Source organism: Monodelphis domestica, chromosome 2, assembly GCF_027887165.1.
Source record: "Monodelphis domestica isolate mMonDom1 chromosome 2, mMonDom1.pri, whole genome shotgun sequence".
Classification (NCBI taxonomy): Eukaryota; Metazoa; Chordata; class Mammalia; order Didelphimorphia; family Didelphidae; genus Monodelphis; species Monodelphis domestica.
Window position 1 is genome coordinate 99,310,705 of NC_077228.1, and position 19,090 is coordinate 99,329,794.

The 19,090-nt window shown below is 36.7% G+C and overlaps 1 protein-coding gene across 4 annotated transcripts in view; it reads left to right on the forward strand.

Annotated features, from left to right (window-relative positions):
* Positions 1 to 19,090, forward strand: part of LOC100026519 (complement factor H-like) — an 86,264-nt gene that overhangs the window by 18,960 nt on the left and 48,214 nt on the right. For 3 of the 4 annotated variants that reach the window (XM_056815684.1, XM_007481006.2, XM_056815686.1), the window contains 5 exons: positions 10,867 to 11,049; positions 13,356 to 13,532; positions 14,399 to 14,572; positions 16,615 to 16,797; positions 16,967 to 17,146. In XM_056815684.1, the coding sequence (XP_056671662.1) occupies positions 10,867 to 11,049; positions 13,356 to 13,532; positions 14,399 to 14,572; positions 16,615 to 16,797; positions 16,967 to 17,146 (897 nt within the window). The remainder of the gene's footprint in view (positions 1 to 10,866; positions 11,050 to 13,355; positions 13,533 to 14,398; positions 14,573 to 16,614; positions 16,798 to 16,966; positions 17,147 to 19,090) is intronic. The other variant, XM_056815685.1, reaches the window with a different exon arrangement.

The window sequence follows — 19,090 nt, forward strand, 5'->3', positions numbered from 1 at the left end:
AAGCCTTTCCCCTCCCAAAGGTCTGACATGTATACTATTCTGTGTTTACCCAATGTACTTATGGTTTCCTTCTTTATGTTTAATTCACTCACCCATTTTTAATTTATCTTGGTGTTGGGTGTGAGGTGTTGATCTATTCCTAGTCTCTCCCACACTGTCTTCCAATTTTCCCAGCAGTTTTATCGAATAGTGGATTTTTGTCCCAAAAGCTGGGATCTTTGGGTTTATCGTATATTGTCTTGCTGAGGTCGCTTTCCCCCAGTCTATTCCACTGATCTTCCTTTCTGTTTCTTAGCCAGTACCAAATTGTTTTGATGACTGCTGCTTTGTAATATAGTTTTAGGTCAGGGACTGCAAGGCCCCCATCGTATGTGTTTTTTTTCATTATTTCCCTGGATATCCTTGATCTTTTGTTCTTCCAAATGAACTTTGTTATGTTTTTTTCTAAATCAGTGAAGAAGTATTTTGGTGGTTCAATGGGTATGGCACTAAATAGATAAATAAGTTTGGGTAGGATGGTCATTTTTATTATATTGGCTCGTCCTATCCATGAGCAGTTAATGTTTTTCCATTTGTTCAGGTCTAGTTTTAGTTGTGTGACGAGTGTTTTGTAGTTGTGTTCATATAGTTCCTGTGTTTGTCTTGGGAGATAGATTCCTAGGTATTTTATTTTGTCTAAGGTGATTTTGAATGGGATTTCTCTTTCTAGTTCTTGCTGCTGAGCTGTGTTGGAGATATATAGAAAAGCTGATGATTTATGTGGGTTTATTTTGTATCCTGAAACTTTGCTAAAGTGTTGATTATTTCAATTAGCTTTTTGGTTGAATCTCTAGGATTCTTTAAGTAGACCATCATGTCATCCGCAAAGAGTGATAACTTGGTCTCCTCCTTGCCTATTTTGATGCCTTCAATTCCTTTATCTTCTCTAATTGCTACTGCTAGTGTTTCTAGTACAATGTCAAATAGTAGAGGTGATAATGGGCATCCTTGTTTCACTCCTGATCTTATTGGGAATGCATCTAGTTTATCCCCATTGCAGATGATATTAGCTGTTGGTTTTAGATATATGCTGTTTATTATTTTTAGGAATGACCCTTCTATTCCTATGCTTTCTAGTGTTTTTAATAGGAATGGGTGTTGTATTTTATCAAAGGCTTTTTCTGCATCTATTGAGATAATCATGTGGTTCTTGCTAGTTTGCTTGTTGATGTGGTCAATTATGTGGATGGTTTTCCTAATGTTGAACCAGCCCTGCATCCCTGGTATGAATCCTACTTGATCATGGTGAATGATCCTTCTGATCACTTGCTGGAGTCTTTTTGCTAGTATCCTATTTAAGATTTTTGCATCTATATTCATTAGGGAGATTGGCCTATAGTTTTCTTTCTCTGTTTTTGACCTGCCTGGTTTTGGAATCAGTACCATGTTTGTGTCGTAAAAGGAGTTTGGTAGAACTCCCTCTTTGCTTATTATGTCAAATAGTTTGTATAGTATTGGGATTAACTGTTCTCTGAATGTTTGATAGAATTCACAGGTGAATCCATCAGGCCCTGGGGATTTTTTCTTAGGAAGTTCTTTGATGGCTTGATGGATTTCAATTTCTGATATGGGATTATTTAAGAATTCTATTTCCTCTTCTGTTAGTCTAGGCAGTTTGTATTTTTGTATATATTCATCCATTTCTCCTAAATTGGTGTATTTATTGCCATATAATTGGGCAAAGTAATTTCTAATGATTGCCTTAATTTCCTCCTCATTGGAGGTGCTGTCCCCCTTTTCATCTTTAATGCTGTGAATTTGCTTTTCTTCCTTCCTTTTTTTAATTAGATTGACCAGTACTTTGTCTATTTTGTTTGTTTTTTCAAAGTACCAGCTTCTTGTCTTATTTATTAAATCAATAGTTCTATCACTTTCGATTTTATTAATTTCTCCCTTAATTTTTAGGATTTCTAATTTGGTGTTCTGCTGGGGGTTTTTAATTTGATCGCTTTCGAGTTTTTTCAATTGCATTTCCAATTGATTGATCTCTGCTCTCCCTTGTTTGTTAATATAAGCTTTCAGGGATATGAATTTGCCTCTGATTACCGCTTTGGCTGCATCCCAAAAGGTTTGAAAGGATGTTTCGCCATTGTCATTTTCCTTGATGAAATTATTAATTGTTTCTATGATTTCTTCTTTAACTAAACGGTTTTGGAGTATCATATTGTTTAATTTCCAATTGGTTTTAGATTTGGTTTTCCATGTACCATTAGTAATCATTATTTTTATTGCCTTGTGATCTGAGAAGGCTGCATTCATTATTTCTGCTTTTTTGCATTTGTGTGCTATGTTTCTGTGACCTAATGTATGGTCAATTTTTGTGAATGTGCCATGTGGTGCTGAGAAGAAGGTGTATTCCTTTTTATCCCTATTTATTTTTCTCCATATGTCTATTAATTCTAATTTTTCTAAGATTTCATTCACTTCTTTTACCTCTTTCTTATTTATTTTTTGATTTGATTTATCTAAATTTGATAATGGTTGGTTTAAGTCTCCCACTAGTATGGTTTTATTGTCTATTTCTTCCTTCAATTCTCCTAGTTTCTCCATTAGAAATTTGGGTGCTATATTATTTGGTGCATACATGTTGATTAATGATATTTCCTCGTTGTCTAGAGTCCCTTTTAACAAAATATAATTACCTTCCCTATCCCTTTTGATCAGGTCTATTTTTGCATTGGCTTTATCAGATATCATGATTACCACTCCTGCCTTCTTTCTATCAGTTGAGGCCCAGAAGGTCTTACTCCATCCTTTAATTCTGACCTTGTGGGTGTCAACCCGCCTCATGTGTGTTTCTTGAAGACAACATATGGTAGGGTTTTGGATTCTAATCCATTCTGCTATTCGTCTACGTTTTATGGGTGAGTTCATCCCATTCACATTCAAAGTTATGATTGTCATTTGTGGACTCCCTGGCATTTTGATTGCCTTCCCTAATTCTAACCTTTTCTTCTTCGGCTCTACCTTTTAGTCCAGTGATTTACTTTGAATCAGTCCCCCTTGTCCCCTCCCTTGATGTTTCCCTTTTTAGTCCCTCCCTTTTTGTTCCCTCCCCCTACCCCCTCTCTTTCCCTCCCTTTTTGTTCTCCCTCTCCCCCTCCCCCCCTTGGTTTTCCCTTCTCCTTACCCTTGTTGGGTAAGATAGAATTCAAGATCCCAATGGATCTGGATGTTTTTCCCTCTCAGAGTTGATTTCCCTGAGATTGAGGTTTAAGTAACGCCCCCCCTCTCTTCCTCTCCTTCTTATAGGAGTTTTCTTCCCCTCCCCTTCCCATGTGAATCTTTGTGTGAGAAAGATTATTCTATTTGGTCTTTCTTTACCCCCTATTTATACATTACATTTTCCCCACATATTAGCATACATAGATTGATATAAATGTAGTCCTTATAGAAGAGAGTTTGAGTAAAAGAAGAAGATAACATTTTCCCCTTTCCTTAATATTTACCTTTTCAGGTATTCCTTGCTCTTTGATTTTCGGTATCAAACTTTCCACAGAGCTCTGGTCTTTTCTTTGCAAAAAGTTGGAAGTCTTCTATTTTGTTGAATGCCCATACTTTCCCCTGGAAGTATATAGTCAGTTTTGCTGGGTAGCTGATTCTTGGTTGGAGACCCAGCTCTCTTGCCTTTCTGAAGATCATGTTCCATGCCTTACGATCATTCAGAGTAGAACTTGCAAGGTCTTGTATGACCCTGATTGGCATTCCTTTATATCTAAATTGTCTTTTTCTGGCTTCCTGTAGGATTTTTTCTTTTGTTTGATAGCTTTGGAATTTGGCAATTACATTCCTGGGAGTTGTCTTTTGGGGGTTTAGTGTAGAAGGTGTTCTGTGAGCTCTGTCAGTGGCTGTATTGCCCCCTTGTTCTAGAATCTCTGGGCAATTTTCTTTGATTATATCTTGTATCACCATGTCCAGTTTGGTGTTTATTTCTGGCTTTTCTGGTAGTCCAATTATTCTTAAATTTTCTCTTCTCCCTCTATTTTCCAGATCTATCACCTTGTCGGTGAGATATTTTATGTTCTCTTCTAATTTCTTGGTGTTTTGGCTTTGCTTTATTAGTTCTTGCTTTAAAGCCTGGTTTTCTTTTACAGTTTGGTCAAACTGGTTTTGTAGATGCATGAATTTCTTTTGCATTATTTCCCACTTTTCCTCCCAGAGGGCTTCCATCTTTTTGGTCATTTCTGATTCAAATTCTTCATGGGTTTGTGGAGAGTTTCTATTTCCTTTGGAAGATTTTGGAGAATTTTCTTGTATATCTTCTTCTATCTGCTCTGTATTGTGTATTTTGGCTCCATAGAATGTGTCCAAAGTCGCCCCTTTCTTCTTATTTTTCTTGGTATTTTGGGGCTTCTGTGCTTCTGTGGAGTTTGTCATCTCTGAATGTGGAGGATTAGCTTTTCTTATCTCTGGTGATCCGAGGCTTTAGTCCTGGGCAGATGTTGGTTCTATGAGCTTTCCCTGGGTTAAACTGAATATGCCTCACTGGAACTGGAATGGAAGGGTCAGACCACGAGGCCACACTCTTCCCCCAGCTCGCTTTCAGGAAGTTGCCTTCAGAATCGCTGGCCGTGAGGCTGTTTCGTAGGCCTGCGGGGGGATGGGCTGCAGCTTTCCCAAGCTCTAGGGCAAGGACTTTCACTGAGACTTGGATAGCAGGATCCAGCCCGTGAGGCTGTCTTGCCCGCCCTGAGGGTTGCTGTTGTTTCGACCAGCTCTCTGCAGCGGAAGCCCCAGGCAGTAACTTTCACGGGGACTGTTTGGGTAGAAGACCCTGAGGGTTGTTCCGAGGACCCTGCTCTCTGAGCCCGGCCGGGCTGCGGTTTCCGGGAGCCTTGGACTCTGCGCTACTACCCCTGAGGTCCAAGTGATCTCGGGTTCTGGCTTTTGAGGGGAGCCGTACCTTTTGAACCGGGTCCAGGTCCAGGAGGAGGGTTCCCAGGGTCTGTGCTGTTGATCGTTTTGAATTTCGGCGCCTTAGGAGCTTATAGTTTGAGATCGGTCGGGAAGGGTTTTCCGGAGATCTGAGCTTTAGCTTTCTCTAAGCCGCCATCTTAACCGGAAGTCCTGAACTCAGAATTTTAAAGAAATGAATGTTAAAATTGTTTTTTACATGTAAGTGAAAAATAGAATATACAAAGCAAAAAAAAATCCTTAAATATATAGATTAAAATCACAGACAAGAAAGACAGCTTTAAATTTTGTATTTTGAGGTTATTATGCAATGAGTAACTGTTTTCTTGTACAGAATTTTTGTAAGTATTGTTATTATTTTTCTTAATATATTTTAAAATGAAAACATTCTGGTCACAATAGTCACAAAACAGGCCAATGAAAAGATAGAATGTAAGAAAAATGGAAAAGGGTGGGGGTAGGAATTGAAAGATAAGAAAGAAAAATGGAAAAGATCAAGGAATGGGGAAAATATTGGCACGAGACAGAGAAAAAGAAAAAGACAGATAAAAAGATAGTAAATAAGAAATCAAGAAAGAAGTAGAAGAGAAGGGGAGAAAGGAGAGAGAGGAGGAAATAGAGGACATTTCAAGATGCTCTGAATTATTCCACATTCATTCTGATAATCATTGATGAAGTTTTTCTGCACCAAACTGTACCATGTGGTAGATACACAAAACTTAAACAGAAGATATTTCCTACCTTTATGTAACTTAAATTCTATTGAGGGACTGGAACATGTAATTAACTATTTCTGTATGTGATAATTTGAAGAGAAAGGTCAAAGTCAACCAATGAAGGGTTCAGAAAAGACTTCCCTTAGGAGAAGCCTTGAATGATGTCACTTTAGTATTGCAACAAAAATAAAGTAACCTGACATTTTTGTGCTTCCATTTGGGGAAAGGGTTAATACAAGCATTGCTGATAAATAAAGTTGGAACCTCTCAGGATCTTTCCAGAAATAGGCAAAATATCTATCCTGAGATGATTATGTGTGGGTTTGTGTGTGCATGTGACTATTTGCAAGTGAGTGTGTGGTATAGAACACAAAACTATCTGATCTCTCAAGTTATTTCCAACTTATATTCTGAATTAAATCAAGTTATTTAGTAATTTGATTTTAGTGAAATTTGGGATTACAAATATCAGGTTTTGGAGGTGAAAATTTTAAACAACAGATACATGTCTACTAATGAAAACTCTTCAAATGACCCTCTGAAACTGTTAGATGTGAGGTATTTAAAAGACAGTCATCATTAATCAGTCTCTTTTTCTTTAATTCACTTCCACATAAATACCTATACAGCAGTGATTAGTGCCCCCAGATCTCAACCTTTAGAAATGTACCTTTCAAGACTAAATTATGTATATGGAATAGGTCAGTTGTCCACGGTCATCCACATTTGCCTAGACTTGGACCATTTTAGAAGTCAAATGTAAAGTCTCATTATTAAAAAAGACTAAAAACAAAAGTTCATGACAGAGATACATTCAAGAATTGGTAATATGGAAAAGGTTAGACAGTCACTCAATATTGTGGCATGGCAGTCAAAAGATCCAGTTCAGTTTTAGACTGCATTAACAGAAACATAGTGGCTCTTCAAGAATACATATGGGAAGACTGATATTCCTGCTTTATTCAATTCTGGTGAATCCTCACCTTATATATTACCTTTAGTTCTAAGTGCCATATTTTAAGAACATGTAAATTTAGAGGAAAGTAAAGGGCTAAAGAAGGGATTAGAAGTTTTGTTTGAGGAAGATCAGTCAGTGCTCATCATAAGTACCTCTGCTGTGTTTTCTCTCAGGCTCATCTTAATTCTCTGTCATCTGTCTTTTATTCAGTTGAAATTATTTCCTCCAAAGTTGCCAGTGACTTTACACTGAACAAATCTAATTACCTTTTTTCAATTCTAATTATTTTGTCCTCTCTGACAACATTTTAATTTTTTGATCATTTTCCTTTCCTTGATTATCTTTCTTCTTTAGATTTTCCTGACACTCCTTTTTCTATGTTCTCTGACTAATCCCTATTGATATCACAATCTCTAATTTTGAGAATTCTCCAAGACTCTGTCCTTGCCTCTCTTTTCTTTTTTTTTGTTTATAATATACCACTTACCAATCTCATTGATTCACATGAATCCATTTACCATCTATAAAAATAATTCTCACTTCTACACATCCAGCTTCCCGTTTCATCCCAAGCTCAACTCACAAATTAACAACTAGTTTTTAGAAATCTTAAATGAGGTATCCAAGTGGAGTTTCAAACCCAATATGTCAAAACAGAACTAATGATTTTTCCCTCTCCCAAAGTCCTTTAGCTACTTCAAAACTTCCCAATAGTCGTAGACAGCAGAACTATTTTCCCAGGGTCTGTAATGTATGGTGGTTTGGAGGGATGTTATTTGATTTTTTTAATTATGGGTCAGAAGAATCACTTTGTGAAGGCCAGCTGTGGGCTGTTAGGGTATGATTTGGGGTAAGAGAAACACAAGAGGAAAACATATAAAAATCTGTTTTATTGCTTGGGAAGGGAAAGGAATAAGGGCATAGGGATATACTTATTCTTATTCTTAAAACTAATTTAACTATATTAACTATGTTACTAAACTAAAACCTAACCAAATACCCAATCCCACAGCAGGAGTCCAAAGTGAAATAGAGCCTGGATCTTTTGTTGTTAGATGTCCAAGCAAGTCCTGATGTCCAAGTAAGACTGATGCTGCCAGCAGCCAGATACAGTGGAAAAATTCCTTCCACAGTTTGATCACAAGGAAAATCTTCTTAAGCCTTCATCTAAACTTCCTCAGGAAAGAAGAAAGTCAGTTGGAAAGATGGAATATTCCCTTAGATACCTCAGGCTCTGGCTCCCATATGATCTTTGGTCACATGCCACTGTCAATTATTCCTAAATTTGCATCTTCAGTTTTTGCACAGTTTTGCACATTGCAAACCTTTTCATGCTTTATCACAGGGCTGACAGTCCCAGTCCAGGCAAAGAGTATTGTGAGGTAACAAACACAATCCAGGTTATATTAAGTATAGATGATGGATTTATTAGTCAAGGGAGATGAAAAGGGCATTTGGATAATTCTAATCTAATGTAAACTACCTAAACCCCCTCCAGATCTTAATGTCCTGTAACCAGGAGTTTTCTTGGATTCAAACTACACTGAACTACGTAGCTGTCTAAAGACCCAGACATTAATATGACTAAACTTACGGCCAACCAAAACCAACCCCACCCGGGGCTGGAGGTAGTAGGTTTTTCAATTAAGCAGGACATGGCTCAGTAGGAGTCCTGGATCCAAAAGAATCCTAGACCAAATCTTACAGCCAGATGGTCCAGACAGCTCAGGATCACACCAGGAATCTCTGTAGTTATCAACCAGCCAGTAGGGAGGCAGGTAGGATGGAGAAGACCAGATAGGAAACAGTCAGCAAGGAAGGCAGCCAGTTCCCTCCAGGTAAACAAGAGAGATAGCTCCATCACAAGCCCCAACTGTCCCTTAGCAACAGCTTAACTCCCCCTTGCAGAATTCCTTACTCTGCTCTCCCATGCCTCTGCCCTCTGCAAACAAACACTTCCCTACATAACTTTTACGTATAATAGTACCCATGCTCACAACCCAGGTGACTTCTGTAGCGCACTCTCACCAAGCATATATAATCAGTCTTTTATTAGATAATGTCATTTCTACCTTCACACCATCTCTTAGATAGATAGATACATAGATACATAGGTAGGTAGGTACGTAGGTAGGTAGGTAGGTAGGTAGGTAGAGAGATAGAGAGATAGAAAGATAGATAGATGGATGGAGGGATGTATGAATGGATGTATGGATGGATGGATAGTTGGATAGACAGTTAGATATACAGACAGATGATAGATAGATAGGTAGATAGATAGGTAGATAGATAGATAGATAGATAGATAGATAGATAGATAGATAGACAGATACATAGATACATAGATAGATACATAGATATATAGGTAGGTAGGTAGGTAGGTAGGTAGGTAGGTAGGTAGGTAGGTAGATATGTAGGTAGGTAGAGAGATAGAGAGATAGAAAGATAGATGGATGGAGGGATGTATGAATGGATGTATGTATGGATGGATAGTTGGATAGACAGACAGATATACAGACAGATGATAGATAGATAGATAGATAGATAGATAGATAGATAGATAGATAGATAGATACCCCCTCTCCCCTGCATCACCACAGTCAGTACTCTATTTAAGCCCAAATTAGTAGTCTAGACTATTGCTATAGCCTTCTGATTATCACCATTCCTCCCAAAAATCTTTCCCCATTCTAATCTATCTTCTAATCAACAAAATAATGTTTTAACTAAGTTACCTCCCTTTTCAGTAAACTCCAGGGGTTTCCTATTATCTTAAAGATTGAAGATGAAGTTCCAGGGTTTTAAAAACTCTTCACAATTTGGGCCTTTTCTAACCTTTCTAGTCTCCTTCCAATTTATTTTCTTGTATGAACTAAACAATTTATTACATTGACTTTATTTGTTATACTCTCTCAAGTGGCTATGCCTTTCTATTTGCTGATCCTCTTGCATAGAATGCTGTCTCTCTGGCCTCTGTCTCAGTTTCTCAGTCTTCCTTTAACAGCTCCAATTCCACCTTCTTCAGAAAGCCTTTTCTAGTCACGACACCTTCTGCATACTTCCTTTCTGAATTGACTTTTCATCTCATATTGTATGTTCTTAGTTATTTTTTGGTTATCCTTCCTTTTTAGAATGTGAACACCTTAAAATTAAGGGCATTTTTTGCCTTCCTTTGTGTGCCAATAGTTATGCACAGTGCCTGGCACAGAGTCTATTTTTGTTTGCTGACTGGCTGCCAGAGGAAGGGATTTATGTGGAAGAGAGATTAGACTTGTTTTGAGGAACCTCAGAAGACAAAGCTAAGAGCAAGGTGTAAAATAAAAGAAAGACAAAGGCTGTGTGTCAGGAAAACTTGATATTTAACTTCAAACACTGAAAGGCTCTCGCTCAAGGAGTGAGTTCCTAATGAATGGAAGTCTTCCTTCAGAGACTTAATGATCAGTTGTGGAAAATGTTTTAGAGAGGATGATTACTTTAACAGGATTCAGATTAGATTCCTCTGAAGCCTTTTCCACTTCAAAAGTGCTATTATCCTGTGTTTTCCAGCCCAAAATCCAGTAGACACATGCCTCAGAAAATGCAAAGCACAACAGTGGTATAGAACAAACCAATTCAAATCCAATAAGTAAAGTCTTTGTCTTCAGATTCTCAAGTTGACAGCTTGGTTTAGGGAACCCAGAGCTTTAAGATTGCTTGAGGAGGGGGCAGCTCATTAGCTCAGTGGATTGAGAGCCAGGCCTAGAGATGGGAGATCCAGAGTTCAAATATGGCCAGCTGTGTGACCCTGGGCAAGTCACTTAACCCCCATTGCCTAGCCTTTACCACTCTTCTAGGTAAGGTATTAAAAAACAAAGATTGCTTGATGAAATAGCAGAGGATCTCCAGCTTTCCCATGCAACAAAAATGAAAACATTTCTTACATCTAAATTCCATGCCAGAGCAAAATTATGACCTTAATAATTCAGTGGCCAGTATATGTAAATTTCCTCAGGGTTCAACATGCAAAGACTAGTCTGAGGATCCCTGAACCCATGATGAGAAAGTTCCCTATCAATACAAGCAGCTGTTAACTTAGTAATAACTTAATAAGAGTGTTCATTAGTCTAGGTCAGCATGGAGTGAAGCAGATTCGTCTTTTTAAACAAATTCACTTTTCATGCTTTGGTTTTGTTTATTGCCTTCTTTTGAACACCGTAATGGGCTCATGTCTGTATTTTGCTTGTACTCTTCCCCTTTCAGAAACATGTTCAGTACTCAGAAAGAATTTCAATAATGGATTTTTTACTGATTCAAATACACATTACCTTGTTTATACACGTGCAAATTATCAGTGTAAAGAAGGATATGGAACAGCAAATGGAGAAAAAAATGGATTCATCACCTGTGGGATAAATGGATGGTTGAGTCAAGCAACATGTATTAGTGAGTACTTTAATATTTTAATTCTCCTCTACCTGAATGTAGTCAGGATAGATCTTCTAGAATGCCTCACTTCTAGGGTGAATAAAGAAAGTGTTTCATTAGGAGCCATAAAAGGCAGATATTGTCCAGATAATTCTGTTTTAAATGCTTGTAAATTTCAAAGCAAGCTAGAATAGTGTGTGTGTGGGGGGGGGGGGGGGGGGAATAACAACACTAAATTACTATCTATGTACTTGGATATCTGATTCTATTCCCATTCCATTGCTATCCATCTGTGCAATTAGAGACAAAGTATTCACCCTCTCTGGGTCATTTTCTGATCTCTAAAGTGAGGAAGGTGGACCAGAAATTCCCTTTCACTCTTTCTTTCTATGTGTTGATAGGTGTAGCTCTTTTGTGGGAGATAAAAATTCCTCTGTTGTATCCAAATTCTTTCTATACACAAATGTTCTTGCCTTTTACAAGGGCTTAATAGAATTAACCAAAGTGAGTGGGGAGCTGCAAGAGATCCCCGGTAGGTTACAGGTGCCATTGGGTTTTGCTACTCATCCATCTGAACTGCTCTTTGGATGCTTCCCAACCCTGGTTCTCCATCCCTATAAAACTGAGCACCTCTTCTCTCACCTCTCTACTAAAAAGAAAAGAAAAGAGATGCTTATATGTGGTGTGATAATTATGGGAAATTAAAGCAAGGAGATATGGGATGACAATCATCACATCCTCCATGGAACTAGCCCGATCCTTGTCTTTGTTCTCCTTAGTGAGGAATCTTGTAACATTATAACACTGCTGTAGAGTCATAGACACCTAAATAAGTAGTTTTGCTTAAGACTTGAGCTCAGGCAGAATCTCTGTACCTCAGGGGTTTTGTAGATGTTGTTGCTTTTATCTAGGAATGTACTAATGCTTTGGGGGCACTGGGAGAATGTTTAGCACAGTCATCTTTGACTTTAGTCTCCTTTGACCAGGTCTTTCTACCAGCTTTGCCCCTTGCCTTCATTACATTCCCTATTTAGTCTGGCCTCTTAGAAAGACAAATTTCTTTTAAATATCAGCTTAATTACTATATGAAGTCTGTTCTGATATCCTCTAACTCTGAGTTTTCCTCCCAATAAATCTTAATTTTGTATTTACTCATATTTTGTTGTTGAGTCATTTTTAAGTTATGTCTGGCAAATTGTTACTCCATTGGATTTTTCTTTGCAACAATACTAGAGTGTCTCAGGCATTTCCTAGCTATGTGACCCTGGGCAAGTCACTTAACCTAAATTTCCAAGCCTCCAGTGCTCTGAAGATTTTCTCCAGCTGATTTTACTAAGAAGGGGTTGAGGCAAACAGGGTTAGATGAAATGTCTAAGGTGACACAGCTAGTAAGTGTTTAGGGTCAAATTTGAACTCAGGAAACTATTTCCTGAATCCAGGCACAGTTCTCTATACACACACACACACACACACACACACACACACATGCATGCTTGCAGTAAACACATACATATGTGTGTCTCTTTATGTTATCAGCTCCTTTTTACAATTTTATCTCATGGTAAGTACTTAATAAATATGCTACTAGAATAAGTTTAATTCAGATCAAACTTATAGCGTTCACACCAGAGGTTCCTATAGTTGATCATTTTAGCTTGTCAATACATTTTTTCAAAGTAAGAAAAATAACAAGCATTTATCTATGATGCTCTCTATTGCTTAGAAGTCTGAGGAATAAATTTAGGTTCAGATTTTAGAATATAACTTGAACTTAAGGGCTTGATATTTACATTTTACTATTAATTAGATTCTACCTTTTTGTGGCTTATCACTAAATATTTCACATATTAATACAAAGAACTTGATACATGGATATAAAGCTGGAAGAGCTTCTATCAGTTATCTAATCCATTCCTCATCACTTTCTTCAAACAGAAGAGCTAACTGAGACCAAACTATATTAAATCATTTATTCAAAATAACTGTGCACACTTTTTTACTTTAGATTTCTCCTAGAGAAATTGACATTCATATGAATTAGTTTCAACATTCTTTATCTAATTCACAGCTTTAGGAAACAGATTCTAATTCAAAAACTATGCAGTTGAAATAATTCCTAAAATGAATTCCTAGAAATTCATATGTACAGGGAAAAAATGAAGGGTGCTTCTTTTGTGCTTAATATATGATAGTTTGTTGAATTTTCTTTTTCTGAAAATGTGGAATGTGGAATAGACAGGATATGCCTGTCTGTGAAGTCTGATTTGTTGAGTTGAAAATATGCGCAGTTACATCAGAGATAATGTGCTTTCTTTTTCATTTAGAAATTTGTGATATTCCACGATTCATAAATGCCAAACAAAAAGGGAATAATACATTTCTTAAGCCGAGAGAACAATTAGAATATGAATGCATGGATGGATATGAATTTGGAAGTGGACAAACAAAAGGTTTCAAAACATGTTATGGGGATGAGTGGCCTACAGTGATTGAATGTTATGGTAAGTCACTGAAAAGGAGAAATAAACTACTTCCTAAGAGTTAGTAGAGCAGCCCTTTCCCCCTTGTAGCTCAGGGGGAAAAAACAGTTCAGGAGTGACAATTAAACTCAGTTCACTATTACAACCCTTTCTGCAGAACTTTTTCTTCCAGAATCTTTCCAAAGTTTTGTGGCTAAAATTTCCTTTCTCCCTCTTAAAGATAATCAAAATGTGAAGCATCATAAAAATAAATTTTTGTGAACATATCTTTCTGCATTATACAATATTATTGGTTTAAATGAGAATATATATTTATTATATATACAACTATATTATAAAATGAAAGATTGTGGTTTGGGATTTTCAACTACTTGATATGTGATGTTTTAATTTACTCATCAGTCAAATGGGGGGGGTGAACTATATGATCATTAACTTTAAAAACCTCCTTTTCCTTTTAAACAAACCTAGAATATTATATTTTAATAATAATCTTAGCTCTGCATTTTTTTGGACAGCTTCCCTAATTGATTTGTCCAACACTAAGATCCAACAGTGAGTCATTCAATTCTAACTCACTCATAAATAATTATCTATATATAAGTAATGTTGTTTTATATGCATCCTCTCTCTTTCCACCTGTCTTTATGTTATTCAACATATAATTTTTAAAGAAAAAAGTGCCTTTATTTACCTGCTATTTACCAAATAAGTCTTTATGTAAAATTGCATGATATTTAAATAGATTGTAAGCTCTTTGAAGGTAGGAACTATTTCTTTTGATATCTACTACTTTAAAATATGTTATAATAAGACACTTGCTGAGGAAACACTAAAACTTCTGAAAATTAAAGTACTCGTCAATTTTATTTTTACTTTACTCTTAGAAAAAGCATGCAGTCTCCCTCTTCTACATGAGATGGAACCTAATCTCAAGAAAGAAAAATATCAAGTTGGAGATGTATTGACTTTTCGCTGTTTCCGTGGATTTAAAATAGCTGGACCTTCATCTGTGCAGTGTTATCAGTTTGGATGGTCCCCCAGGCTTCCTACATGCAAAAGTAAATATTTTTTTCTCAAATTGGTGATAGCAAGGATGGAATTACTGAATATTTACCTTGGCACAACTTTTTTATCATTGCTGTAGTTTTCATATAGTATATTTTAGGTCAGCATAGAATCATTTATATCTTCTTTAGTTAACTGAGAGGTCAAATTAAAGTGTTAGAAGAGAAGATGTCTGCACATTCTTGAGTAAGAGGATATTTCAACATTTAAAATTCATTATCTGTAGATAAAAATACCTCTCCAAGGAAGCCAGTGGCAGTTGTAAGGAGTTTTCCTAGCTACATTGAGGTGCAAGTTGGGTTTATTATTATTTGATGTTATATGTGAATTAGCAGATATTATAAGAAATATCTCAAAAATATTCCAATCTATATTTTAAAGCATACACTCAATACACACATAGACTCCCTTGCTTTATCTCATGATCATCATGAATCTTTAACCTATGAAAATATCCAGCTCAGGTTCTGCTTTTAAAATGTGGTTGTGGTCAATATGAGAATGTGGAAGAGGCAATAAATCCTTATAGGAATCCAAGAATGGAATTAAAGATGCCACACAAAGGGTTTTGTTGAAGATAAAAGCCATCTCTTTGGATAGCAAGTAAAGGAAGAAAAAATGGAGAATTAACCAAGGGACAGAGTGTGAACAGCAGATTATGAGAAGAAACTCATGTTAAATTGTCTCAATTGTTTCAGTAAAATATGAGATGAGAACGTCATCTCAGAGGGCTTAAGGAAAAGATGGTGTGGAAGCCCTGAGGAAACTAAATATGACAGAAAATAAGGACAGCTGGATAAAGAATTGATTTTAGAGAACACTTACTGTAAAGAGGGATCTGTTAAAATTAGATCATAATTATTAGAAGAAAATCTGGTTATCATGGTCACATGATTTTCTCTAGCTTTAATGAGTAGCATATGGAAAGGACTGGAGAAAATCTATAGTGTCAGTAATGAGTAGTAGTGAGACATGATTATACATTGGACAGAAAATCCAAAAAGTCCATAATTCTGCCAATTTAATAAATACGAGAGATAGTTCTATAGTAACCAAATACATAAATTATTCAGAACTAAGTATTTTTCTTGTTTATCTGAGATTAATAGGATTGGGAAATAGTTCAGAGAATGAATTTTAATGTCAATGTTAACCTATTGCAACATAAACTTGTATAAATGCAGAATGGTAATCTGCTGATTTCTTATCACCAGTAAGGCAAAGGATTCACTAATTATTAGGAAGTGATTGATAGCTTTGTCAATATCTGGATAGATTCATTAGTAATTTGTTTTCAAAAGCTATCTAGACCAGATCCCCTAGGTCTAAGGAAATGGATCTCTTATTTGCATATTGTTCTTGGATTCCTAGATGATAACCAACAGGTCAATTTGGAAAGTTGATAACTTGTGTGGTTGATCATAAAAATTAAAGTGTGTAGAATGACTTCAAGAAAAAGCTAAAAAATAATCACTAAAATTAATGTTCATGGAAGGATTTGATGTACTCTCTTATGCTAATCATGTAATATCTGGGGAGTCAAGAGTAGGCAGATGCATTTGGAGTTGGTTGAATAACTGGATACACAAAAAATATATTGATAATTTGACATCATCTTGGAAATAAGGTGCTAGAAGAGTTACCCCATAGATCTGTGCTTGACTCTATATTCTCTAGCAGTTTATTAGTGACCTGTAGTATCCTTGTTTAAAGTAAGTATACTAAGCATACTATACTTACTATACTATATTTAGATAGTCTACTTATGAAATTTGCAGGGAACATAAAACTGATCATTATTGGTAGATAACACACTGGATAACAAAATGTAAGTGTGACTCAGAGAGAAGAGTTCTACATCCAGATCCAGAGGACCCAAGGTCAAATTCTAACTCTGCTATTTAATTCTTCTATATTAGGCAAATCAGCTAAGCTCTATGGGCTGAAAGAGCTTTGAGTTCTCTTCCAACTCTAAATCAATGATCCAGTAATTTCATACCATTAAAAAGTTACTTAAATGGCCTTTCTGTTATAGAGGAAGTAAAATGTTGTGAGCAACCACCAGAAATTTTGAATGGCATAGCTAAGGACTCAAAGAAGAAAGTATATTGTCATAATGATGTGGTAGAGTATAATTGTGACCTTGGATTTGTAAGGAGAGGACCCGGGAAGATACAATGCAATGATGGAGAATGGACAACTTTACCCACTTGCATTGGTAATGAATTTTAAATTCTATTTTGAATAGCTCTTTATTTTGTCCATGATGAGTAAGTATATATATATGTGTGTGTGTGTATGTGTGTGTGTGTGTACACATTCATAAATATATAGGAATTTTTTTTGAAAAATAATTATTTAAGCATATTTTTTTCAAATTTATATAGTGGAAAAAAGAAGATGTTCACGAGTACCTGAAATTGTCCATGGCTATATTCAGACGCCTGATCTGTCATATTCTCATGGGGCTTCAGTGGAATATGGCTGTGTGGAGAATTTTATAATGGTTGGAAAAAAGACAAGCACATGTATTCATGGACATTGGACACAGCCACCGACCTGCATTGGTAAATAAGACTTTTTCATTTAGAGATTTGATATTGTCAATAGTTTTATTGTCAACAAACATAATCATTTGTTTTAAAAATTATGTTAGCAAAAATCTTCAAAAGCATAATTAACATGTCTTTTTTCTTCCCCTCTCCTCAGCTAGATCCCTGTTGAGTTTAATATAAATCTATGCCAAATGACATGTGTATATGTGTGTGTGTGTGTCTATGAGTGTGGTTGTCTATTCAGCCTCCCTATATCTGATTCAGACAAAAGTAAGATTTATGAAATAACTACTCCCTCTATTTTCTTACCCATGTTTGTATACTCTATATCTCAGGTACCCTTCTGGTGTGAGATAAGTTTGACTTTACCTCTTAGTTACCTTACCAATATAATGCCATTTCTTTCCCAATTTCTTCTAAAAGAATTAACACAAAACAAAACTCTCCAAGGACATCTGTTATCTTTTAATATGATTTGTCTTATTTTCCTAAATGATTCTGAAAGACATAAGATCTCTCCAAGAAAACAAATTTCTCTCCTATTATTATAATGTAAATAATTCATCCATATATATATATATATATATATATATATATATATATATATATATATTTCTAATCTATGTCCGTACCTTACTATAATTTTCTAGAATTCTATATTTGAATTGTAAAATGTCCAGTATGTTTGGTCATTTTCAACAGAAATGCTTTGAAATTCTTTTATAAATAATGGTTCTTTTCCCCCTTCCTTTCTATGAAGTTATACAGAGTTGTGGCAGATAGTTTTAGTCTTTCTTCTAAGCATTTGTAATTTGTCTTTTATTTTTAAAAATACCCCCATGTTCAGGACTTCCAGTCAAGATGGCAGCTTAGAGAAAGCTAAAGTTCAGATCTCCGGAAAACCCTTCCCAACCAATCTCAAACTATAAGCTCCTAAGGAGCCGAAATTCAAAACGATAAACAGCATAGACCCTGGGAATCCTCCTCCTGGACCTGGACCCGGATCAAAAGGAACGGCCCCCCTCAAAAGCCAGAACCCGAGATCACTCGGACCTAAGGGGTAGGAGCACAGAGTCCAAAGCTCCGGGAAGCCACAGCACCGCCCCGCTCAGAGAGCAGGGTCTTTTGAAACAACAACAACCCTCAGGGCCTTCTATCCAAGTCCCAGTGAAAGTCACTGCCCTCGGAGCTCCCCACCAGAGAGCAGGCTTGTCTGAAACAACAGCAACCCTCAGGGCAGGCAAGAGAGCCTCACGGGCTGGATCCTGCTATCCAAGTCTCAGTGAAAGTCCCTGCCCTCGGAGCTCGGGGAAGCGGCAGCCCATCCCCCCACAGACCGACGAAACAGCCTCATGGCCAGCTATTCTGAAGGCAACTTCCGAAAAGCAACCCAACCCAGAGAGCCAGGGGAGAGTGTGGCCTCCTGGTCTGACCCTTCCATTCCAGTTCCAGTGAGGCATATTCAGTTTAACCCAGGGAAAGCTCATTGAACCGACAATCAGCCCAGGACTAAAGCCTCTGAACACCAGACAGAGATAAGAAAAGCTAATCCTCCACATTCAGAGATGGCAAACTCCACAGAAGCACAGAAGCCCCAAAATACCAAGAAAAATAAGAAGAAAGGGGCGACTTTGGACACATTCTATGGAGCCAAAATACAAAATACAGAGGAGATAGAATATATACAAGAAAATACTCCAAAATCTTCCAAAGGAAATGGAAACTCTCCACAAACCCATGAAGAATTTGAATCAGAAATGACCAAAAAGATGGAAGCCTTCTGGGAGGAAAAGTTGGAAATAATGCAAAAGAAATTCATGCATCTACAAAACCGGTGTGATGAAACTGAAAAGGAAAACCAGGCTTTAAAGGCCGGAATCAGGCAGCTGGAAGACAATGATCGTGTAAAAGAGCAAGAATTAATAAAGCAAAGCCAAAATACCAAGAAATTAGAAG